This window comes from Helicoverpa zea, chromosome 16 (genome assembly GCF_022581195.2).
Source record: "Helicoverpa zea isolate HzStark_Cry1AcR chromosome 16, ilHelZeax1.1, whole genome shotgun sequence".
Taxonomy (NCBI): Eukaryota; Metazoa; Arthropoda; class Insecta; order Lepidoptera; family Noctuidae; genus Helicoverpa; species Helicoverpa zea.
This window is the reverse complement of record NC_061467.1, coordinates 3510904-3538713: the sequence shown is the minus strand read 5'-3', so window position 1 is coordinate 3538713 and position 27810 is coordinate 3510904. Positions and strand designations below refer to the sequence as shown.

The 27810-nt window shown below is 35.7% G+C and overlaps 1 protein-coding gene across 1 annotated transcript in view; it reads right to left on the bottom strand.

Moving 5' to 3' along the window:
• The window catches only part of LOC124637434 (beta-3 adrenergic receptor-like), a 114577-nt gene that overhangs the window by 28761 nt on the left and 58006 nt on the right, over nt 1-27810 (bottom strand). The window contains exon 2 of the mRNA XM_047173916.1: nt 274-543. Within this exon, the coding sequence (XP_047029872.1) occupies nt 274-408 (135 nt within the window). The 5' untranslated portion in view covers nt 409-543. The remainder of the gene's footprint in view (nt 1-273; nt 544-27810) is intronic.

The window sequence follows — 27810 nt, the reverse complement described above, 5'->3', positions numbered from 1 at the left end:
AATTTCAAAAGATATTTGATTTACTAATCTGATATAAATCAAGTTCTTTGTTCTGATATAAATCAAATACTTGATCCATTGTAAAAGTCTTATAATATAATTTTATCTAGAAATCATAATTTCTGTAATTTTCAAAATCTAATCACCATATTTGATTATTAAAAGTATGGATGACTTCCTGGTATTGAGATCGCCAACTCACCACACATCCTTCTCATAGGCACTAACAAAAATGACACTTTCAAGATTAAATACTTCTTGTTCTTCCCTTACCTGCTTAGTAATAATAATGATGAACAATATATAGGCGTTCAGCAGCAATCCTATGGCGGAGACTACGGTGACGGCGACGCTAAGCGCGAGCGCCACGGCCTCCTCGGCCCGCGCTTCCGTCCCGTTCACCTCCATGAGTCGAGGGTATCTGAGCTGTCAGTTCAGCCTAGCCGTCCCATGCTGTGCCGTCGAAGGTGCGCTGCTCCATCCTGGGTGGTGACGTCACCTCACTGCCGAAGCCGCGTTCCATGGCATCTCACTTGGGATGATCTGTGGACAAAGATAGGTATTTATATAAGTTGAAGTGTTGTAGGTACGTTTATGGGTTTCAGGACGATCGTGCATTATGCATTATACGTATCTTTTGTTTCCTATATCAATAAAAATGTAGTCTGTGAAATACTGCTTTGTATTATGTCACCCTATGTATAAGTGAACCCTATTTAAATATTAAAGGAACATTCATTAAATATGTATGTATTCAGTCTACAGCTAATACCTGAAGAAATATCAGTATATAAGACTTTCAAACACTCTAATTCATTATATCAAACCTTAAAATCGACCTTAATGAACAATAAATCTTGGACCAAATCGAGCTTACTCCTCATAACCTTTATAAAGACGGTCCATGGAAGCTTAATGGCGAAAAGGCCGCAGATGCTCATTTAAAACACATAAAAAAGATTTGTGAGGATAATACTAAGGACATGTACATTTGAACATTCCTGAACGTTACAAACAAATGTTTTGTACCTGAAGCTTATTTGAATTCCATTCATGTTTCTCTAAATACAGCGTGTTTGTATTCTAATAACATTATTAATAAGACAGATGTTTATTAGTAACTTGAATATTCGTGTTATAAACACATTGTCGAAATTATTGCCTAGTCTATACTTTGATGAGGGCTGTGTATTTTCATTACTGTCTAAACAATCGTATGTCTGTAGTAATAATAGGAGGGCTAAGTTAAACAATTAAAATTGACATAAAAAATTGGCAGTTGAATATTTGTAGGCCTTACCAAATAACCATCGAATTCACTATTGATATCACAGTCAGGGGTAGACATAGAGGAATATCCTTAACTACTAGCTTCATACAATTAGTACCTTCCCACAGACTTGTGAAAATCACAAATGCCGACCCAAAATTCTCACCCCTGACATTGACGTACAGAGAACAATTGTATACGTTACTTACGTGACATTCCTCCTACGGAGTGCCTACTATGAATTCACAAAAGCAGAAGTGCCCACAGACTTAGTAAATGGACAGAGTATTCTCCATTCAGCTAATAAGTACCTACGTACTAAACGTTTAAGAGAAACAAAAGAATCGTTCTATTTTCAATTTTACTTATCAAAAGTCATAGATATTACGTCTATGTCAAAAATCTTCACAGGCTTGCAGATCTAAGTAGAGATAGATAGGTGCCGACCTCAATGCCCCTTCAGGAGAGTACTAAAATTTATATGAGTATTGCAAAGTCCATTCTGTATATGTAATATGTATGGATGGCTAACTTTTTCCAATATTGCATGTCACAGAAAACGCGATACACTACTAAAATGCAATGTCATTGACAAATGACTGTCTAAAAATACGACCAGTACACACGACAGCACGAATGGTATGTCAACGTATATTGTATAATGGATTTGAAGCTGTTTTACGCTTAGCTTTTAGATTTGAATAATTTAGAGCTGAAATATAAGTGTCGTTTTGAAATCACAGTCAAAGTCAAATGTTCTTTTTTTAAATAGGCCTTCGCTAGCTAAAAAATATATTTTCTAAATTGAAATTTTATTGTCACTTTTGGATTAGGTTAAGGGTATTTTTTATAAAATCCATAATTTATGTTATTGAGGATAAAAACAATATTAAGTAAGATTGCTAGTTTTTACATTTACAGTTTTGTGTTATTTTTATTTCAATTACCTATACATTATTTTATACTGTTGCCATGTTGGTGGAAAACTGATGAAAATGCCGACACCGCGTACCACTCGATCATAGTAAAATCACTATAAATGCTACAACTTATACAGGTAGTCATTACAAATTTTAACCAATATCGATCACAAACTATCACATACGAATCTAACTGACAGAACCTATATTCAAAGCCAACATCCATTTTACCATTAAGCGCTTACGAAAGCTAATTACTATAAATTATTTAGTCATTACACACCCATCGCGTGTTTCATTCCGATACAGGTATTTTTAGTCCCATTACATTTATAGTAGCCATAGAAAAATAAATGAATGGCCTTCGATAGGTTCCCCATAACAATTGACATTGTCGGCTATTTACGAGCCATCCATGCTTGGCAAGGTCAAGCTATGATCTGAATCAATCATCGTAAAAAACTGAGGTCGATGTCTCTTTATGAGCTTTCTTTCAGCTTTGTGTGATGTATTTTAAAGTCTGTTTTATCTTGAAAAGGCAGCTTAGGATGATCTTTGGGTAAAGTTAGATTTCACTTAGGCACATACATACATATATAACAAAATCAAGTTAGTAGCTTTAAAAAGTCGCACATTTTGCCTTTGTCGAACTTACCATATTCTTATTTATATAACAGAATATACTAGCATAACTTTAAGTTTTAAATATCTATAGAAATGTTACCCAAAAGAATAACGAAAAATTATGAAAAAGCACAAATATTTGGCAAAATGAGTGTACTTCATACAAAAGCTACTAAGAGCACCTCTCCACGCCGGAAAATGTAAGCATACAGCATAACATTACCCCGGTCTCATACACTGTTAAATAATTAAGTACCAACGGAGTTCTAAAATTAATTCGGGTTCTTGTAACGCTTTTAAATTAGTAAACAGTACCTACATACGACCGCTCTGTGTTATACTAATATAATATAGAGAAATATTTTTTATTTGTTTATTTGTACCCTTGAGGCTACGAAACTATTGAACCGATTTGCAAAATTCTTTCACAGTTGGAAAGCTAGATCCCCGAATTACATAGGCTATATTTATCCGGGTGCCGGCAGTATTTCCCACTGGACGCGGGTAAAACCGCGAGAAAACAACTAGTGTAAATATATACAAACCAACCCATTTGGGTTCCATGTAGTTGAAAAATATCCAGTTCCATGCAAATCGCGGGCAAAACAAATAGAGCGGAAACCATTTATTTTTGTGGTTTTGGCAGAATGTATAATAGGCACAAACTATGGTTAGTGCGTAGATACATATCTTTGTTTGTTATAGGTACCTACATATAGATTTGGGAAACCAATGATAATAATTTGGGAAAATAGAAACTACTCTTTATGCAAATGCGGGGTGTTCTCTGAAGACCTGTAACCGCGAGGGACATCTAGTACTAAGAACTGAACAAATTATCGAAACAGTTTAATTTATTTTATGTTTTTTACCTATAATTTAACACCCACCCCTTTTACGGCAGTATTCAACAATATTCCCATGACCACTACTGAAATGTTCTGAATTAATATATGGCTGTCCGGAATATGTTAGATGGCCCAAACTCCCTCATCACATTAGTATTAGCCAAGTCATGGGGCGGCCGTTACGTCATTCTGTTAGCCCATGGGACCTTTGCTTTCCTCAACATGAAGATAGAAATGGCCATGCAATGGCTTGCATGACATAAACAAGAACTTAAAAAAAATTGATACGTTCACACTAAAATAAACTGCATCATAAAACCTAATAAAATCTACGTAAGCAGAAACTGTACACAAAAATTATTAAAAATATAAGAAAAAGTTAAACGGCATAGATAAAGTCAAACATAAAAAAAACATAAGGCATAGATCATTTACAAGACGGAGTTTTCGCGCCAAAACAAGTCGTCGGCCATGTTGTGATTTAATTACACAAAATTGTTTTATAATTCACTTAAGATTGTTGCCACTTCTCAGTGTTTGCAGGACAGTAATTTATTATGAAAACGAGTTTATGAATGAATGGTCTTGGGTTTGTAATGTTTTAATTAGTAACGCTGCTTGACACAACAACATTATGTTCATAATAAATAATAAGTAAATAATGTCTGGACACCTTTTCACACACGGTCGGTTAGCCCCATGGTAAGTTATTAATTAACTTGTGTTATGGGTGCTAACACAACTGATAAACTACATATAGCTACATATATACATATTTATAAATCCATATTATAACACCCAGACCACGGCCAACAAACATGGTCAGCACACAAATGTCGACCGAACCGGGAATCGAACCCGGGACCTCAGGTTCCGGCATGGTGACCATTGCGCCATCGAGGTGTGATTTCTGAAGCCTACTTCATACCTATTTGAGGTGATTTGTTGGCTAGGGCTGTACCTACTATTGGTATGTATGGACGTAAGTAGTTCTAGTCTTGCTTTATTAACATTTTTTTTTCTCGAATAATGTAAAATGGTCACGAGACATTTTATAATTTTCCTTTTTCAAATCCATGCTGCCAAGCTTTTAAATTACAACCATAATTTAACATAATCCGAAATATATTTCAGGTATCGATACCGGATTATGTTTGGAAAATATCGAAACATATAACTTAAGGTTTGAATAAAACCGATAGCTTCGAGCGGATATTAAATGGTGATCCAATGAGATTATGTTACAGATTAAATTATCTATATTTGCCATTAATATACTTCGATACGGTATTTGTACGTTAAAAATATGAAATGAATTTAAATTTTTGCTTGGAGATTTCTTGTTTACCATATGTTTTGGTTTTAAAAAAATATAATTAAGTCTTTGAGTGTAGTGAGTTCTGGAGTTCAACATCGGACAAGCAAAGCTTCTCGACAATATCGGGAAGAACAAAAGGACAATAAATCAAATGTCTAACTTGAAGAATTACAAAGGCATTTGGTGCCAATTCTACATGACACAGGGCAAAAAAATATCATTTAATATAACATTAGAACGATAGGGTACATACACCTCTGTCTAATCTTTGTACCTGTTTTCAGTCTGTAGTCAGTAAATCCACATTGCGTCAGATGTTTCAGATTCCATGAAACTGTGGGCGGACCTTTTCCTACTGAGAAATTGTTCAAGGAAATCATACTTTGTTCAACTATAGTAACATTTAATATTTATCTTTTGTAGTAGTCGTATTTGCTCAGGCCGAAGCTGGAATTTTTGACAATGTCACTAGCACGGATTTTTTGCAGAATATTAAAAAGAGACTATGAAATTCTCATTTGTTTGATAAATTACATACAACTGGCCATTTCGTCCATTAAAATAAGGCAGAAGAAAAAAAAACTTTAAACAAAGGAGGTTTATGCAAAAATGATAATGAATTATTATAAAGCACACATCAGATTTGAAACAAGAACCTTTCCAAATATAACATGGACTGGCTGCGCTCATAAATTGATCAAATATTCTATTTCAGTCTGTCCGTCCTAATGAGCGACTGTTCACATAAATTACATTTTGGTCATCGCCTCTCGTATTCACTGTAATTCCATGTTTAAATTTAAAATACGATATTTCCCGTCGCATATTCAAGATTTATGACAGTTTATATTCGGATTTTTTGTTTTAAAAGCAATTTGTGGAATGATACTGCAATATTCAGAGTGCTTTTCCACTTTGAAAGGTGAAAGGAGGCTGATTATTATGCATACTTATGGTTTTCAGTCTCGTACTCGTCCGTTGAAACGAATACATGCATAGAAAATGGCTATATACCTACATATATTGTCAACAATATTAAGATTGGCAAAAACTCCAAAGTCTCTGATCAATCCAAACTAAACGTTTATTATAATTTAATTTAAATTTAATTAATAATTTAATTAATTAAATAATTAATTAAATAATTTAATTAATTTTAATTATAATAGATGAGCAGTATTTTTGCGTCAAAGACAACAGCCCCAAAACATCATATCTACTAAAAAGGAGTCCATAAAATCACAAAACAATTTTCTACCATTTGAACTCAGTTCACAATCTATTGCTTCCCAATATTTCCATACATCGTTAAGTATGAAAGAATCTGCCTCAAAATATCGTACCAAATAATTCCGTTACGCATTTAGGCAGAATGAAAACGTGACTTTCAGAGCTTTCGAAACGATCACGTCACACATTATGTGAAATAAGGAAAATTGTTGCTTACGCATTTTATATTTTACAGTCAATAACACAAATTTAAATTTATTTATTTTGCGAATATGGGTACATACATGTAGATATTTATAACCCGTATATTTATTATTTTTGTTAAATTGATATGTCTTTATTTTTCATCTTTAAATAAAATACTTCAGTATTTGTTCGAAAATGGAACATGATATTCTTGTTGTAACTACTCGTAACATCAAAACTTTGGTTTAAATTTTTCAACCTAAAGTGAATTATACCTCGTCGAAATGTTATTTTAGCGAAAAAACCTTGTCAGAACATGATATAAATAAATCAACAAATGAAGCCACGGATTCAACGTTTCAATAACTCACAATACGATGAAAAGCAGTGAATATATATCATATGTAGAATAGTTGATTCCATAATCGGAAACTTTACGGTCACCGGGGCTCGGCGTAAATCAACCGACAGTAATTTATGCTTGCATGCCACCGAGATCAAAGCTGCACTGGAAATGTACGGTAAACCTGCTAATACCTAGGTTTAGAGTGAAGCCAAAACGTAGGAAACACTTAGCGGTAAAATTCAGGGAAGTAATGAAAAGTGGTCGTGCAATGTAAGCTTTGGTGAAGTCTATGAAGCATGTTTTTAGCTAACTTTTATAGGGGCGTATTTATTTTACTTAAACACTTACTCTCCATGTTTGAAATTCTAATTGCTTATAGATTATTTACGTTCAATTCTGCTGAAAAGCAAAATTATTTCACAATACTATTCTTATTTAAATACAGACGCTTGCAAAAGTTCGTTTTAAATTATGTAAAGCTCTTAACATAATAAGCCAATCCTTGGCTAAATAAGATAGGTACAGTTTCTAAACGTTTTCACTCGCACCAAAATAATTTGCCTGAATCTTATGTTTGTTAAAACTCATTTAGATATTCAAATAAGGTTCGTACACCTCTGGGTTGCCCGTTACTACTGTATAATCCGACGGTATTGCCATGTTAAAAATACCGGGCAATGTGGTTATAGTCGACAAATAGTTTGCGAAGGGAGATAACCTTTTTGATGCCGTAGCCGTTGGGTACCGTACCTACATGGCACCAGTACTGTGGTAGAGTTGTCAAATTGAGTGTCCAGATAGTTGCAGTACGATGCGAGAAACATAAAATATTTTACGAGATTCCGGAGTGGTCTGTACTGTTGTTACTCCAAGTGCGCTACATAAGTACTTATGTATCTTGTGTTGTTTGATGTTGTTATGTGTATAGAAATGAAATTGTATAGTAGTATTCTATTTCTATGTGCAATTAATTTTATTAAATAAGATATTGGTTTGTTAGTATCGTTATGTAGCACATGTATATTCCAACAAATAGGTACGTTACGGACCAAACAACATTTTACCGTCACTATGAAAACTACTGAGAATTCCACATAACATTACTCATAATAATTAACCACGAATTCCAACGGGGGAATTTAAACTAAGAACAGAAACCCACAAGTAACATAGCGTTTAACACTAGTAAATCAATACAGTCTTTTAATGTTCGATATTGAAAATTATTCCAGCGAACAGTCATCATTATGCAATTGTATTCCGACGCATGAATAAATGCGATCCAATACATCATACTCGAAGTCACGTCATCGCGTACATATTGTACGAATAAAAGATAACCATCTCCAACGTTTTCCTTTTAAATATTACATAGGAAAGGGGATATTTTGTTCTGTTTTCGCCAGTAACGTATGCTCACTTGACGTTGCAATAAATCAAAGATTTAGGCGGTGTTCAAACCAAACTGACTGTCAGCCGCCGAATGTGAGAACGTTACGCAGTTTATTGTATTTACATACATATTCACTTTTTCGTTCACATCTAACTGACGATACGTTGTGCGTAATAGATATGCATAGACGCTTTCATAGACGCTGACTTTCGGCGGCGGACTCAGTTTAGTTTGAACGCAGCCTTATATCAATCGGCCAACCCTAGGCTTTTAATATTTGACGCTCTGAACATTTCGCAATATTTTTTATTGCTTTTGATTTACTCACACTCCAGTCTTTTATGCTTAAAGGTCATATTGAAATAATATTTTGTATGAAAAATTTCATGTGAAGCTTTTTCATATTTGCATGCATGTCATGAAATTGAGTGTTCTTGTATACTTATTGCATCTATTAAAAAAAAGTGAGGAACTTCGTTATGTTAAGAAACAAACAATTGTAACCATATTATTTTTTATATACTTGTGTCATTCCCCCTATTTTGTTTTTTATAAAGTAACATCATAACACAGCATTCTTCCTTTTCCATGGAAGTTGCTCAAACGCCTCAAATGAATGATCAGCATGAGTTTATTTTGTGAAGATTAATGATCACCCTTGGGCTGTTTTTGTTTTCTGATACAAATTACCTTGGACCTTATAATTTTTAGAATTTCTTGAAAGATCATGAAACAAAAACTTTTCGTAAGTGCCTTTGTACAAGCTCTCGTCGAGGAAACTTTCCGCATATGGATAAAAATACGATAATAATAAGCATTACTGGAAATATACATTAAAATCCACCTGTCGTTTTAACAAACCTAAATAGGTAAATGGCCACTTTCATACATACCTAAATCCTTATTCGTATTTATTTTAGTGACTAATTAATATGATATCAAAAAAACTGAAAAATTCCTAGTAAATATTAATTGAATCCTCGTATTTCTGAGATCGTGTACAAATGTCCTTAATTACTTTCTTAGCAGCATTTTAATGTTTTGTATGCGACCTAATTCAGTAAATTATTACGCGGAGAATTGTCAGCTATTTTTCATTTAGGTTTTATGGCTTCAAGAGTTTTATGATTCATTTTTTTTTCTTTTACAAAATGTATTAATTTATTAAGTTGAAATGTCTTGCCATGGTCAGTATTGATTGACTGGTACTGGTAAAACAGTTCTTTTAGCGATTTAAAAAATAACATTTCACATTTCGCTGAAGCCGCTTTTTTAAAGTAGGGGGAAAACGCGGGATTTTTAAGTGATATACGTAAATTAATTTTGAAATATTTTTTCATACTCAATTATGTCCTTACACAGGTAACACCATGGTAACAAAAAAAACATTGTTTGAGTTGACACTGTTTTAACAAACTGTTATTTTATCCGCTTTTCTCAGCAATGGATTAGGGAAAGTGTTCGTACAATCCTCTTCGATTCCTTCTATTATTTCTTTCTGCAGGTGTTGATCGTGCTAAGATGGGTTTTACGGTATTTTTACGCATTTTCTTGAATTATTTTTACTTGGAAAACATTTTCAAAAAGTTATATTAGCTGTTTAGCCGCGATATCACCAGCATGGCCTGCATGCCAGCATGAAAAATAGGCAATAGTACATTGCTGAACATTGCGGAAATAGTGAAGCTTCCCAAAAATAAAGGTATTTTTAAAATCGGTTCAGCGGTTTCAGTCTTTAAATAGTATAGATAAGTTTTGACTCAATGTCGACGACGTACAACTTATAGTCTACCTACTACACGAGCGAATGTAGAAAAAGTGATTTAATTTTAATTTTCTTTGATTTAAAAATGAAAAGTAATTTACATAATGACAACCAGCTGTTTGTATTCTCACACATATCATATGTTGTTTAATGCTTAGATATTAAGTTAAATCGATTCGATATAAAAGGTCATATCACTGTCTTGTCCTTAAACAATATCTATATATTATCGGCAGAAATTAAGTAAACAATTACCAAATCTTTTGCTCACTGCTTCAAAATTAATAAAACATATAAAATTAAAATAGCATAAAATAAACCGATCGTTCATTTAACAATTCATTAAGTTAACATTCACACTTTTTCAGAATTTTCCAATAAAACTGCAAAAAATAACACAAAACTTGCAATCTACAGTTAAAATAATATAAAGTAAAATTTTCTAGCTTTCCCTCAAGCTACCCGATTGAAACTAAGCAAATATCTCCTGCACCCTAAAATCCTGCACATTTTGAACAATCTTTTTGTTTCACACCGTTTCAATTTTTCATAGTTTTTGACAAGCCATGCGTATGACGCGGGTCTCGATGCGACGACAGTGTGGCCAACTATAAAACTACAAAGGAATCGGATTTTCATTATAAAACATGGCAACACTTTGTTTGTTTTTATTTTCTGTCTGTGGTCGCGTGGAATTTAATAAACGTTGATTTGCTGTAGACTAATATTGTTGTGGGATTGTGTGCTTTGAAGAAGTTTATAGCTAGTAATAAAAATATTTTTTTACACGTAGTTTTTATTTAATTTACCACTGGCCACACGTACATTCTTTATTCAAAAATGTTCCATAGTGCAAAGAAAAACAAAAAACAGTGTTAAAGAAACCTAGACAGGTCAGTTTTGTACAAACGCCTGCAAAGCTTGGCCTCAGGGCATAGAATTTCGGACACAGTGAAAGGATTTCTTCATAGAAAAACGGTATCGTATGACAAAAGAAAACTGTCCCTCGTTAAGTGAAAGGTCAAAGTATACATAATTAGCGCCTCCCACTCTATGCCTGACGGCTTGGATGATAACTAACGTGTCTTCTACTGGCTTTAGACTACTTATTTGCCGTGGTCGGGTCTCCAATAAGATGATATTGGCAATACTGCAATCTACTTTGATACAAAGGAAAGTCGATGTTTTACTTACGTGTGGTGATTTTTACATCCACCATCATCTGCCTAGCCTTTATCCTACTATGATGGGGTCGGCTTCCAGTCTAACTGGATGTAACTGAGTAGGTACCAGTGTTTTACAAGGAGCGAGCGATATCGGTCCGAGCTGTGACCCAGTATCCCTATGTAAGATTGGTTGTCAGACTCTGACTGTAGCGACTGTGTAAGATGTTCAAATGACAGCCGTCAAACAATTTTACCATCTCATACCTATTAAATATTAACTAACGCTATAGTTCGGCCATTCAGAGAATGCGTTCCTGACACGTCGCGATTGAACGATACTAACAGCGATTTACTTGCGTTGCAGTTACGATAAAAATATTTTTGCTGGTTGTTTACCGTTTTAACAATTGAGGAGCATTAAAACAACATTATTATATCAATAATCAATGAATGTAGTTACGTCGTCAGTTCAATCGCGACGTGTCAGGAACGCATTCTCTGAATGGCCGAACTATAATTAAACTAATATTTGACAGATAGAGTAAAAACGCTGCCACACCATCATGCTTACTCATCAAAAAGTTTTTAACACTTTGTTAGTAACATCAACACATGATTGCTCTTGTGTAAACGACCTCACCATTGACGCTAGCACAACGCAGAACGATGTTTACTTTTGAAATTGAATCGAGCTCGATCAGTACATGTTAGCACTTTTACCAGTACCTACGTACCTGCTTGTGTTAGAGCATTTAACAAATTGGAGGTGAAATTGCCGTGTCTTCGCCTCTAGCGATTCTAAAAGTCGAGTTTATCTTCGTGTTCGTCAATGGATAGAAAACTTTTTCCAAAAAAATAAAACTGAAAGCAAAACCTTCTGTTAAGTCTGATACCTATATACCTACTATGCTAAAAACCGCATCATAATAGGATCAGCCAATCGTGACCTAATGATGCCTCGGTGCCCACGCGATAATATAGCTTAGAGATTTGTGCTCTTGGCGGCTCCGGTTGGTAAGATGGTCCAAGCTACTTGCACTCCATCAAAATAAAATGAAAGGCGAAGGCGAACAAATAAAGTCTCATATACTTTGAACGATCTATATTGATTGTTCGGTTTGTTTGATTACAATAGGATTCAATACTGTGTACATGATTTGGTTTCTACTTGATTAACTTGGGGTCTGTTTTGTTGGTTCTGAACAAGAAAGGGTATTTAATTTGTTTGGTTGAAGGCGTAAATGAGGAAACGTAATTAAACGGCACTAGAACGGTATTTATTGCGGACAGAAAGTAATTAAATTAAATTCATAAAAAAAAACATGTTTTTTTTCAGGAAAGTATTCTCAACATTCAAGTATTGTTAAAGATTTTTGCTATTGAAAAATTCAGAGACAATTAAGAATCAATTACACTTATTTTCAAAAATGGAACAGCCCAAATCAATTAACGTTCCAAAATCCATGTTCGAAACAATATAACTAAACGAGTCATAAAAACAAACCGTTCGACGATTTGAATTTGTTCTAAAAATTAATTTGAAAATGTTCGTTTGTTTCGAATTTGTTTTTCGTTCTGTTCTGAATTTGAAAGGTATAACAGTATGCAGCCAGTACAATAAGCTTTCAGGGTATAACAGTAGGGAGGTCAGTACAATGGCTATTGGTTTAGCTAACTCGCAAAGGTTGGATACCCTTTTGAAAAAAAACCTGTATAAATGTTTCTATTTATTTAGGTATACACAGTAAATATATTATTAACAGTACCCATGTTTCAATTGCTGCTGCTATTTTAAGAGAACTAGCTTTCGCCCGCGTCCCGTAGCCGGATGGTGACAAAAACTATTCTAAAACCTTCTCCCGGATCTAAGTTACCTCCCCTCTAATTTTCAGCCAAATCGGTCTAGCCGTTTTCATGTTATATGTCGTGACAACGGAAAGCGGGTTTCATTTTTATATATGTATATAGATGGCAGAATTCTAAGCAAATTATATTACTTTGTAAGACACTACAAGCTCATAATAATATCTCAAATAAGAATCCTAGATCCATGATAAATCCTCTACCTCCTTGCTGCTGGACCAAAGAAAAACATTTACTATTACGTCTTTTCCTACAAAGTAAACGTACAAAAAGCCAATTAGTAATAACAATGTTTATCAGAATAATATTCCGGTTATTGCGTATTATTCCCACGTATGAACGGATGTCTACACGTACGGTTTCTTAAGCCCTGATGTTAGAAGCGTTTTCCGGTCTTTATTTGCTTCTCGCCCTTTTTTCTGTTATATTTACTTATCTACTTACTAATATTTTTTTCTGGAACTATCGAGAAAATAATCTTAGGTCTTCTATTCTCCGTTGTGTTGTGTCTCCGTTCTTAATAATCTATTAAGAATTCTGAAGTCACGTCTCTTTTTTTCAGCCAGATTTTATTGTACAGCTTACTTAGTGTTAATCGTTGTCGATGGGCGAACTCAATAAACAAATTGATAGACCCAAAACATTTAAATGGGTCCCAATTTCAGAGAATTAAAAAAACCTAACCTTTTAAAAAATATATAAAACTTTTGTTTGTTAGATTTACAATTTTATCATTTCTTAAACACCTACATTGCAACGCAATGTATTACTAAATGAGCAAAGTACACAAGGTTCTATTTTACGAAGCTTTAAACCTGTAGGTACTTTTAATCAAAGAGATGGCCTCACTCTGTACCCGGCACAGTACAGTTACGTACAAAGTGCTTGTAAATAACTCATAACGTCAAGCTTTGCTTTACTACGGTCAATTCTAAATTTTCCACTCGCCTGTCCACAAAGGTGTGTTGCGAAAAAGTTGGTTAAAAAATGTTCATGGTGCTTAATTGGTTCTGTAGGTTTTAAAAGATGTGTCCTTTTTTGTGAAGCAGTTATTAAATTGTAAATTATCTTATTACTTGCCTAGGCACGCGGTTTTACCCGTTAGGGCTACCTAATGGGCTAACGACATCTATATTTCAAATCGCTCTAGTAGTTTTGAGATAAGCACGATCAATAAAACAAACTCTTATGCTTAATTATTATAAGCACACGAGAGTTAAAAATTACCATCTCTCCATTATATCATTTGGTTATGTAATGGCTTCTTTCATGAGATTAGATCTAAACAACCTTTTAAATCTCTAACCTATCTTACTACAGACCCCTAAAAAATAAAAAAAGTATTAATGAATCACTTCTGTCTGCACCTCGGCTTGCTAATGAACGGAGGATGATAAATCGTTACGCTGAAAAGCTGTTCTTTCACATGGAAAAACTTTCCAATCATATGTCTCGTGGGACTTATTAATGCACCTAATTTGATTGTATGTACTATGATCGTATATACAGTCATGGACACATAATTAAAGACACTGTTGGAATCTTAACTTACTGGGGCATTTCATCTGTATTTCTTTTTTGAGATTGCCATGGGAACTTTCTTTTCTATTTTAAAATATTTAAGAGGGTATTGGGAAATGTTAAAACTAATGACTATATTTAATAATCCCCCGCCCCTAGGTTTTTTTCGCTTTATCCGAATGTATGATCCATAACGAAGCCTGGCCATCTAATTAAAGACACTCCATTTGCTCAGGGGAAGAAATAGTTAGGAGTAGGAGAAATATGAGTTACCTTTCTACAACAACATTCCCTACACTATAGTTAAACATTTCAATAAGTATTAATATTTGGTTTATTTCATTTTACCTCAATAACAGTACGACATCCCTGAACGAGCAAGCGGTCCGTTTTGTAGAAGTCGCTGAGGGAATTTTCTTCCATGCTTAATTAAAATCTGTGTAAAATTGATCGATGTTCCATGTGCGACTTATTGCCATGCTATTTTTCGCCTTTTACCAGTTTTTGTTTCATTGGATTTGCAATAGGCCAAACCAAAACCGCCATAAGTTGCCCGATCAAAGAGTCATTTTCACTACTCTTGCAGTGTTCCTCAGAACTTTTCTAATTTGGAAAGTCCTAATGACCGGTAAATTATGCTTAGTTTATAACGATATGCTTGTTTATGAATAATTATAGTACTTGAATTCGCCTATTTTTAATAATACCTTTCTGAAGGGTCTTACACTAAACAGTGGCGACCAGCCCCACACTATAACAGTTTCGCCTCCTACGTTTGAGAACTTTCTTGCTGTACTTTGGTTCCATCACATGTTTTGGAAGTGACTAAAATCATTTTTTTTTTGAATTCTTCAAATTCCTTTGTTTTATCAGATAAAAATCATTTTCAATACTTGTTCAGAGCAACTTTCACCTTTGCTAGAAAACGCCAACTACAGTATGGACACCACGCGGTGCTTTTCCAAAAGTAACATCTTCCGATACACATGCACTACAGTTTTTCCCGACCCGGCTGTTATCTTAAAGTTCTGCAGACACAATTTTCGTCCTTCTAGCATCAAATTACTCCGAAAAAACAGTACCGAATAATATTAATGGTTCTCTATTTTCGTTATAACACCACTGTGAAGTCTGTTTGCGGATAAGTTTTCCTTGGCGTCGGTTTTCAGTTGTTCTCAAACCTTAACCTTTTTAGTGCCATTAACAAGGCATCTTTAATAATAATTTTATTACCATGTCCTTATTACAGTTTAAGTGGCATGAATGAATCCGCAAGACAAAACTTTATTTAAAAAAGCCTAAAACATTTTACTTACCAGAATTTTTGTTTAAGGCGTATTGATTGGACTAAAATGAAAAATGTTAATGAAGGGAACCTAAATTATTACCTAATTTGAGTTCTCATAAATATTTTACTCACTTAAAAAAAAGTATGGCGACTATTTCTATCTTTCGTTTTTTTTTTCTTAACTAGGCATTTACTGTCTTTAATTAGCTGACCAGCCAAGTATCCGCTACAAAAGTTAGTGTTCAGTTCCCATAAAGCGTTATATCTAAAGTATTAAAGAAAGAAAATATTGTTTGTCCTTAATTTAAAGAACACAATGTAATGTTTGATTTAATAATTATTACATTACAGTTTATACCGTGCTTAAGCTCATGTCAGTACCATAACTATTTATTTCACTTCGAGTCGGGGGATGTCTTTAATTATGTGTCCATGACTGTATATCATATTAGAGAGAACATCAACCTACCTGAATCTGTCAAATTTCTTAATAGCTTTTCAACCTTAGGACAGTGGAAGGTTAATGTAGGATTGGTCATCCTCCGAGCCTTTTTCCCAATCATGTTGGGGTCGGCTTCCAGTCTAACCGGATTCAGCTGAGTACCAGTGCTTTACAAGAAGCGACTGCCTATCTGACCTCCTCAACCCAGTTACCCGGGCAACCCGATACCCCTTGGTTGGACTGGTGTCAGACTTACTGGCTTCTGATTACCCGTAACGTTTTTTAACCTACAGACCGACATGTGTTGCTGGGGAGTTTGTTGCGCCACTTCTTCTTCCCAGCAAAAACACATAGGAAGTGGTGAAGGGTGGGCGTTTTGGGGGCTGTCTTATGTAATTTTTTTCTGACGTTCGAAAAGTGCTGTTTCGCAGCCAAGTTTGAATAAATGAGTTTTGATTTAACGAATGTAGGATTGGTAAAATTTTAAAATATATTATTAAAATTTTAATATATATTTTAGTGATTTGGTCAAGTAGTAACTTAAAACAATATTCGAATGAATACACAAGCAAGTATTATCTACATTATGTTATGAATATACAGTAAAAAAACAAGCGCATGAATGAGAACCTCTCCTCCTTTTATGAGGACGGTTAAAAATAGACATCCTCGGCTGGCACATAGTAAGTAATTGATTATTATTTTTTATATGTGTATTGGATAAAAAGGAAAAATTAACCTTTCCTCCTTTATTACCGTTCATTGGCTTGTTAGTTCAGTATTCGCATTGCTTCAAATATTATGTGGTGTAGGTGGACCTACCAATATATGTACCAATGTGTTAGCTCCCTATAGCACCCGCACATTGAAAACTTTTAGTCGGCCGACTTTGTTCGGGCTCATAAATCAATATAATAAGTGGTATAGTTCGGCCATTCAGAGAATGCGTTCCTGACACGTCGCGATTGAACTGACGACGTAACTTTGCAATGGCGTTGCAGTTACGATAAAAATATTTTTGCTGGTTGTTTACCGTTTTAACAATTGAGGAGCATTAAAACAACATTATTATATCAATAATCAATGAATGTTATTACGTCGTCAGTTCAATCGCGACGTGTCAGGAACGCATTCTCTGAATGGCCGAACTATAGTACGCACACAATAACGATCAGGTATTTAGGTATTCAGGTGTCAGACCAACTAAAAACTTTGACTAAATTCACGTTTTTTTTTTTCAACTATCGGACCAACTATTGGCAGACTGTTTAATATGCAGTCTGCTCTAAAAGTACATATCTATGAGCCGATGCCGATGTAGACTGAAAATGTATGTAGGTATTTTGATTTGATTCTATTCTGTACCCAAAGAAAAATGTTTTTGGTTTGTAGCATCATTTCGACATAGCACCATTTATGAAGGTCAAGTTCAAATGTTTTTCATAAAACATGTAATATTATCGGATATAATAACAGCAAGAATGTTCCGAAAATATCATTAATAGCTCGTTAATCCATATTAATACCGCCACAAACATTTTTATATCACATCCGTTGACATGGTGTTGTCATCATCATGTCATCTTCCTGTGACCTGTTGTCTCATTGTGGCGGACTTCCTTATAACTATACTGGAAATTACCACCGCTTTGTACCTATTATAATGTATTGAGCACCTAGCTATATTGATTTCACAAGTTTAAACATTACTAAGTTTTGTAAAGATCTTTAACATACTCTTCGCAATACTTTGACAACAAACGACACAAATCCGATATGGAAATAGGCATTTTACATGATTCGTTCCAGTTGGGAGCCAAGACTGTTCATGCATGCTAACGTCATTCCTATTGAAGCGAAGGTCTCAACGTTCTATGCGATTTGGACACCCGTTCCGACTACGAATTTTCGAGTTACCACAGAGAATACGGGTTTATTTACTCGATTTCCAAGAAGGATTATTTGTTAAGGTGCTTTGATACATTAAAAAAAAAAGATTTTCATCGCACCATCTCGGAAAAAGTACTTTTATTACCCTTTGATAACTGAGCGCAAAAGCCGTTTTTATCGTCTAGAGCGGCAAAGTGATTTGAATTTAGAACATCGTGTGACAATCAAAAATTTGTGACAATCTTGATAAGACTTTTCAAACAAATACATATTAAACAAATAAAATACTGCTTAAAATTATTAGTAAATTAATCAGGTAATTTTTATTATTGTTTTTACATCGATTTTAACCTCGTTTTATTTTTAAACTGAGTTTTCAAATAAATGAACTTCAATACGTAGGTACTTCTTTTTAATTTGATACTCATATGTGCGCGTCATTTTGTTTTTATGCGTTTAGTAATTTCCTCGATGAAGTGGGATGAAATTATTTTTTTTTATTGTTTTGTGGTCGATTTTAAACCTCATTACATTTTAAATTGAGTTTTTGCATAAATACATTTTAATAGGTACATCTTTTTAATTTACGTATTTAGTTTTCTTTTTTTGAGTTTAGAAATTTCCTCGATGAGGTGGGATGAAAAGTTACGTGTTGCACTCGAGTGCAAAGATTTTTCACCTTGTGCTCTTTTGATTCCCTCGCTATCGCTCAGGATTCTAATTATTGAAACACGAGCGTAGCGAGTGTTTCAATTTTAGAATCCTTCGCTTGCTCGGTCATCAAAATTGAGCCCGCGGTTAAAAAGCAACTTTGCACTCTTGTATAACAAGTAACTATTAGTACATACTGTGTTGTTACATGTTCGTTTGAAGAGATACTTCAGCGCTTATTTCTAAAAGTTATTTGGTACTGTTATATAAAAAGTCTTTTCCTAGCTTTACTTTCTATATCTCCCCTTCACCTTACATTTTTATAATTTTCGTTCCTAAAGAAAACATTAGCGTTACACTTCTACTCACATTCAACTCTACCTGAATTGAAAACCTAACTAAACTGAGTAGCATGTGCCTACATAATTCTGATTGAGACTTTTTCAATCAACGTTTGGCCTAGTGATTCCATAAGATGTAATCGTTCATGTACTTGTGCTTTAACCAGATGACTGCGACATAAACATAGACTAGACACAAATAAAACCAAACGCGATAAAATCCACCGCAAATATTCTACACAGCAAACATTTCACCGAGCATTCTGTTCTGATGAAAGTCCGTCTATTTCCCATTCGTACTTCATTCTCGACAATTTCCTCCGGCGACGCCCAATAAACTGCAGTTAGTTAGATTTAGTTTTATTCAGTTTAGTATTAAATTCGATAACTTTATGCGGCCAGTGTTTAAATACAGGATCTAGTTCTAGTTAGCATCTAACCACTTCCATGTTCCGTGGTTATACAGTTATAGTCAATTAACTTTGCCGTTGTGAAGTTAACTGCTAGAGTCTTCAGGGTAGTGAAATAAGACGGGCAAAACAGTACAGTTGTCGAGATACGTGCATTTCTTTTGCTGCCTGACTTGACCATGAGCTCCCCAGCTAGTCTTTTCATATTAAAACGTAAAATATGTCACCAAAAAGCATCTTTCATTTATTTATTTTTGTGCCAATTAAAAAAAAAAAGCTATGTACTGTTTTTGTGTCATAGTGCAGAAAGTATGCATACCTAGTTGCGTGATGAAATTAATAATCTGGCAAGAAATTAAAAGGTTTCCCTCCAGACAAAGGTAATCTAACTTTTATAAAATCTCTATAAAGTTCTTTGACCAAACTTGATTGTTTTCTACAAAATTAATGAGACTGCGATATTTCTTCTTAGTTCATAGTAACTATACTAAAAATTAATTAACACTGAAATTACCCTTCATATTGTTTTTCTTTGGTCTTAATTATTGAAAAGAACAAAAACATCCTGACTTATTCAGGGTGTAGTCAAAAATGCAGACGAATTCAAGATTTATTTTTCATTCCGTTCACTAAAGCGGGAATAAAAACGCATGATAAAAAGCTGCTATTGTTTACCTGTACAAAAAAAATGCTACTAAATAACTGTTTCCTTTTTCAATATGATTTTTAACTTCATTATGGATTAGAATCTACGTAGAAAAATAAGCACTATGGTTTAAAGTCATCATTTCTTTGTCCGAGAAACGAAAAACTTTTTTACCAGATAGCCAGAAGGGTTGTTTGTTTAATTTTAGGTAAGCCTTATAAACCACGATACATCAAAGCGCTCATACTTGCGTCATTCCAAGGAGGTTTTGTGAAACTTAGGAGAAGAAATTGCAAGAACTCTACTAAATGCCACAGTAATCTTGGAGAAAATGAGAAAGTGAATTGTAATTTGATGTAGGTATTTTCAGATGACACTCCTGGCCCTATTTGTATTGGATTTGATTTTATAAATGTGTAATATCTAGGTATGTTATTTATTTCAGTATTAAGTCTACTTACCATACCCACGTATATGTCAATTATAATCAGTATTCATCGTATGTTAAGCGAGAGAGCACACCTGTCGGCGATGCAATATCTCGTCGTGGGGTATTCGTCTTATTAAATAGGTGTTCACGATATATCTGCGCTTATGTCGTCATTTGAAGATATGGTAGCCTATTGGTTAAAGAACTCCTTTAGTAAATATGCTAGCTCGCACCTGCTCGCACCTAACCCACAAGTGCAAATGTGATAGGTCAATTCTAGATTAGGCACATGTAGCTTTTCTAATGCCGCTCAATAAATATGTAGACAGCTTCTTAAGTATAATTAGCCAAGAACTATGAAAACAACCTGTCATTTTAACAAAGATTAAATACATATACATAACTAAATGAAATAACTTTAAATATCAAAAACAACTTCACAACATTGAAACTTACAAAACTTAATCAAAATCTTGAATAAGACACGCTCTCTAGCGACATCACATGAATTTATTATTGTAAAGTCTGTACCTAAGTGCAGCCCGTTGCACTGGGAGCATCAACCTGGTACAATGCGGGCCCGCAGCGTAACGCAGCGATTCGCAGCGATCCGCAACGGTCTGCAGCGGCCCGTGACATGCTTTGTGCGATGAAATCTGACGCCTGCGGCTTTAGCTTTGTACTGTCCATTCTTGAGTTCTGTCTTTGAAACTGCGTATTGGTTTAGCAAGGAAGAGGGGAAAGATAAGTATTGTATGTTCTTCGTGTGCTGCCTCAGCTGGTCTCGTCTGAAAGGAAACCAAAGTTGCTCGAAAGGAATGTGAAAGCCTTTTGCAAACTCTATGTCCTATCCTAGATGATGATGAGCATCTTATTTGTTTTGGCATATTGTTATAACATATGTGTTTCGCTATCTTAATTTACAACGGTCATAATAAGCATTTTTTTTTCATTGCTATTCCTACGCTTTCAACGACAATTACGTTATTTATTACAAACGCAGCTTACTACAAAACTTCCACGTCATGCCCGTGATGTGTTTGTCTGCGGAGAGTGACGTAAACTTTCTGTAATGCAACTATTCCCAGAAGAGAGTTATCACAATAGTTTTCCGCAAAGGATGGTCCAAAAAACGGCAAACATGGAACAAAATTGGATGAGGAACCTGCAAAATCTATTCTGCTATAATACTGAAGACATACTCTTTGTTTGTTATCCAAAAGGTTGCGATTAATAAAAAAATCTTTCACTATTGGAAAGCTTCCCTCTCCCGAATAACATAGGCCATAGGCTATATTTTTCCTCTGATAAGTTTTCATCAATTTTAGCCTTATTTTTTAACTAGAAATTTATAATGTTACTAAAAAGCAAAATTTACTCCAGAAATATTTATTTCAAGTATTATATTTTACTTCCTACCACAGCTAATACAGAAGTTTGGAATTCTCTTCAGATAATGAGTGCCTATAACTTTTGGCGGCAGCTGTCACTTTCGTGGGAAAACTCGCGCCATGCGAGTCTCTTCAACATTCAAACTTGGTATAACTTGGAACTGAGGAAAAAATGCTAAATTAAAAATGTAAGTTGTAAAAATTCTAAAGAAACATTTTCAGATAATACTTAATACTTACGGAAAAATTTAAGAAATACCTAGTTGTCCTCATAATTGTTTTTTGTCACATATATAAATTCTAATCTTACCACTCAACATAGTCAAAATCATCTGAAATCTTATTTATGATAAACTTAATCTTATTGTGAACGTTCGAAGAAACCGGAAGACAACGGAAAATTCCTAAGAGCTTTATTTGATTTTCAGAGAACCTCCTAGCTCATAGTTTTACTATAATAATAATAATAATAATTCACCAGCAATTAGCTCACAAATTTAAACTTATAGAAGATATGATACCATATTACAAATATAAACCAGAAACAATATTAGAGAACAGAAATCACAAGATCTACTGGGACAGAACGATAATTACGGACAAAACCATCCATTACAATAGACCGGATATAACCCTTCATGATAAAACCAACAAAACCGTATACTTAATAGACATAGCCATCCCTAACTCGCACAATATTCAAACCACAATATCTGAAAAACTCAGCAAATACCAAGACCTCGCAATAGAAATCAAGACGCAGTGGAAAGCCCAAACAGTACATATTGTCCCCATAGTTCTTTCCACCACTGGTATCATACCAAAATCGCTCAAACAAAGCCTCGACACTCTACACATGCCCAGTTACACAGTACACATGCTCCAAAAAGCTACAATCCTCAACACCTGCCGCATCACCCGAAAGTTTCTAACTTCATCTACTTTAACATCCACATTTTCTATTTAATTATTACCCCCTTACACACTTGGCTCCAGCCCGTGTGCAAGGATTTTTAATACTCCCAAAAGGGAAGGAAACAAAACAAGATAAACAAAAATAATAATAATAAATCATTTATTTCGGATTCATCCTAAAATTACATCCATATTTGTTAGTAAAATTACAAGCTTATAAACTAGTGTTAGTAACTACTAATACCTAAAACATTTAAATCACAATAAATAATGAACTGGCAGGTTCGGTTGGACAGCTAGACGATTGCATGCAACCGTATCCAGCGTGCCAGTATCGGAGAGTCCCACCGATCCACCAGCGCGCGCAGAATGCTGTTGGGACTGTCGCGCGTGCGGCGCATGATAGAAGCGCACCGCTTGCGCATAATGGCAGCAAAGCCGTCTGTGCCAGCCGCCGCAAACATCGCGGAGGCGCTGCAGTGGCGCGGCAGCCCCATCAGCACCCGGAACGCGTTATTGTATTGAACGCGCAGATCGCTGTACGTCCGCTGCGTATAGTTAACCCACAGGGTACAGGTGTAAAAGGACTGACAGTATGCTTTAAAAAGCGCAACTTTGACAGTCCCTGTGCACCGTGAAAACCTGCGGGCCAACATGTTACAACGGACGGACAGCGCTCTGCGCTCCCTTTCAATATCCTCACTGTCCTTAAGATCCTCGGTGACCCAGTGGCCCAAATACTTAAATTTTTCAACTTTATTTAGAGCTGTTCCACTTAGAGTGAACTTCGGAACGAATGTGTATCGCTTGTTGTCCGGTCTGAAAATCATTATTTCACTCTTTTTTGCGTTATATTTGAGCCCATGAGCCACCGCATAGGACTCACAAATTTTCAGGAGCTTTCGTAAGGCACCAATCGATGGACTCAGCAGCACCATATCGTCTGCGTAGCTGATGTTATTCACGCATACTCCATCTATATGACACCCTATGCCGGTGCTGCTGAGCTCATCGATCAGCCCATTGACGTACAGGCTGAACAACGTGGGAGAGGTCAGCCCCCCCTGCCTCACCCCGCAATCCAGCCTATATTCCTCCGAAAGAGAGCCTGCCCATCTTACACAATTCTTTTGCTTATTATACCAATACATAAATAATAGCACAAATTCCCTAGGTAAACAAGTTTCGTCCTTTAATTTATCCCATAGAATATCGTACGATACTAGATCGAATGCTTTCGATAAATCTAGGTAGCATGCATAGACTGGGGTCTTTCTACTCGTGTAGTATTGTACAGTCTGCTTGAGGCACAGGATAGCACTCTCGGTGGAAAGCCCAGGCCTGAATCCAAACTGCGCGTCATTTAGCGAGACGTGTTTATCCAGGTGCTGACCAAGCAGACTGTCCAACACTTTGGCTATCACTGTGGCTAGTGAGATCGGTCTATAGTTGTTTACATCCGATGTATCACCAGTTTTATTTTTAATGACAGGTACAACTATAGTGCGCATTAGATTATCAGGCAGATGAGCGTGGCCTAAACACAGAGTAAAAAACATAGCAAGCACTCTGGGTAAGTGTACACCTGCGTGCTGCAGGTGCTCGATGCTGAGGCTGTCGTGACCCGGGGATTTACCCCTCACCATGCCTTTGATCACCGAACGCACTTCCTTCGCAGTAAAATAAACACTACGTTCACCACCTTCCTCAGCATCGGGCTCCTGCCGCGCTGGCCCCAGAGGCGAGACCACTCTGAAATGGTGGGAGAACATAGTGGCGATCTCACTAGGCTCGTGCATTCCCGCCACGCTGACGGGGAGGCCCGGCTTATGATTCATTTTATTGGTATTTTTCCAGAACTGACCGAATTTTTTATTTGAGTGAAGTTCGGCAATAATATCCATTTTTATCTGTTCTTGGTTCTTTTGACACCACTTTAATTTTGATTTAAAAGCGCGCCTTGTTGCACACATATCATCATAAAGACGTCCCGCCTCAGGCTTACCCCCATACAGCCAAGCCAGAAAACATATCCGAGCCCTCTCATGAGCGCCTCGGACATGCCTATTCCACCCAGTAATGTGTTTACCTCTACGCTTTTCAGTAACATTATAACTACTTAAAGCGGCCTCCGACATTATACAAATAATCTCGTCATACATGTTATTTAACAGGATTTTATGACTTTTGTTACAACACATATTATCTGAGCAACTTCTTAATTCTGAGGGAAAATCAATTTCACGAAGTCTAGAGTGACATACACTATTATATTTCGCTATTTGAGTCGAGTCACGTTCGCCCCAGACCATTCTATTTATACAAACAGTGGGTATACAAATCTTAGGCTTAATCAAATTAAAATTACAACGTATAGATATGGGGTAATGATCAGACCAATAAGTATTATATAACACGCAGGCTGCGGACACGGACTGCCGCGCATCACCTGTCACAAGACAGTGATCGAGCCAGCGCCGACAACCGTGCGCATCACTGACAAACGTATGACTGTCCGACGGCATAAGTTCTAGGTCTACACAGTACCACGATTGTTCTGCACAAAAAGATAAAAGTTCGGTAGCAAATGACTCACCGGGGTGCGCATTGTAGTCCCCTAACATAAACACTGACTGTACATTGTGACTGTCAATTATAGCTGTCATTTCACTAAGACACTCTGTGAATTCCACTAAGTTATCATTGGATTCGGTAGGCATATACACAGAAAATATTAAGATGGAACGATCACTGAGCTCGATTTTTATCGCGGCGAGACGCACACTATCGCACTTTACTACGGTTACCGTCGGAAACGCAACCTTTCTCCACAGTAGGGCAACTCCGCCATAGGGCCTGCCGCGTAACACTCCTGCCGCTGTATCCACTGCAGAGGTACCCGTGCAGGCGAAGTCGTTGTCTATCGTGGCCAGGTATCCAAGGTCGTGCGGCATAAGCCACGTCTCCTGCAGCGCCACAACATCTGCCGAGCGACAAAGCTGCCGCACGCATTCCACTGACCTCGTCACATTTTTGCAGTTAAAACTTATCAAGTTGATATTATTCATAAATTATTCGATTTGCCTATATTCTCGCTAGTCACACGGACATTTTCCTTATCACGTTTGATAATGTTAACAACTATAGGTTCAGGCAGTCAATTCATAGTAAAAATATATTAATTTCATCTTTTAAATATCTTCTTTCATCTTCATATAAAGCACTTAAGGGTTTCTTCTATTAAATTACCCACGGTTTACAAGTGCGCAAAGTCAACCCTCTACAGACATACACAAACACACGAAATTAGTAAGCGATTAGTGGAGTCCACTCGTGACCAAAGGGCTGGCCTAAACTTCGGTCAAAAGATATGCATTGCCATCCAGCGTGGCAATGCAGCCAGCCTTTTGGGCACGATCCCAGCTGACAGCGATGCGGATGAATATTTTGATACTTAGTTTTAATGTTTCCCTATAATAAGATCATTTTGTAAAACTATTGAATAAAGTATCAGTCAATAGTCTACCAAAACTAAGAGGAAAAAAAAAACACACACACACATACATAAATAATTATAAAACCTAGCACCAATTAACTTGTACCATTCCAACTTAGTCCAACACCAACAAGAAAGTGTATTGTCTAACGCTGTTACGGTACGCTCCGTAGGTTGCTCTACTAATTCATTTACTTGGTAAATATAGTGCATGTTCAGCACACAACATTATTATGTGGAGCAACTTTGAGTGCCTATTAAGACGCACCTGCTTGTTTGAACGACGATTCTATAACAAAGTTAGCGACGGGAAAAGTGGTCGTGCAAACAATTTTAATAAAATGACAACTTCAACGTTCCAGTGTTATTAATCGAGTTTTGTATGGCAAATTATTATCTACATATTTGATGAAGTTCTTAGATCATGTTTATATTTATTCTTGTATTTTTTGGCGAAAAACATGCCATGTTAACAAGTTTTAAAATCACACGCGTCGATATTAAGGTTAATTTATATCGTTGCACTGAACTACATAAGATTTTCAAGATCATAAGCTAAACTAATTGGTAGATAGGTAGAAATGGAAACTTTTTAATATATTAAATCTAATAAAACTTCCATCATTCACAATTTCTGCAGACACAAAATTTCAAATTCTCAACTTCAAGAAAACAAGACTTCGCCATCACTGATCTCTATGACCCCTATACAGCAACAAGAACAAAGAGACCACTTCTGATTGGCTGCACAAGGAACACAAGTATCTCAAGACTTTACAAATGTTTGTGAAGTCGCTCCGACGTTGAAATCGTGTTACCCAGCTGAAAACTACTCGTACGACTCAGAGTCAAGATATAAAGCATTATTCGCTAAGTACGTTGTAATAACTGAGTTTGTATTGTGTTGCTTTGAAATAGGTCAAATAGTTCGTAGCAACCTCTAAAGTTAGGTTGTGAAATTGTTACAAACTCCTTGAATTTATTTATGCCGAATGTCGTACCTTGTCATTTTAAACCTCTTGTAAAGACGTCTGTTTTTCTTTTCTATATAATATTTAAACAAACGCATAATTCAGTTCCTAGTATGTGATTAAAATCATGGAAGCAGATAAGGCACAATAAATTTTGCTCGAATCGTTCAGGATTTTACAAAAGCACTGAATAATTTGTACGACGACGTAATTAAAGACTCCTAAAACCCCTAATCGTCTATTTACTGCCTCGTAAATACACTCACTTAAAGGTGGACATTAAATATTCAAATAAGAAGCCTTATTCTTGATAACGCGCAGTAAAATGGCGGAGATATTCAACGTTTTTAATACGAAAGTCGGCCATTACTGGAAAATTTCGCGCGATAGAAATGGCACTTCGTACCGAACCCCTTTGAATTTCGAACCGAGAAAATTAACATTGTAACTTGACAGTGTTGTTTTTTTTTTTCTTTTTCTTGGACTCTG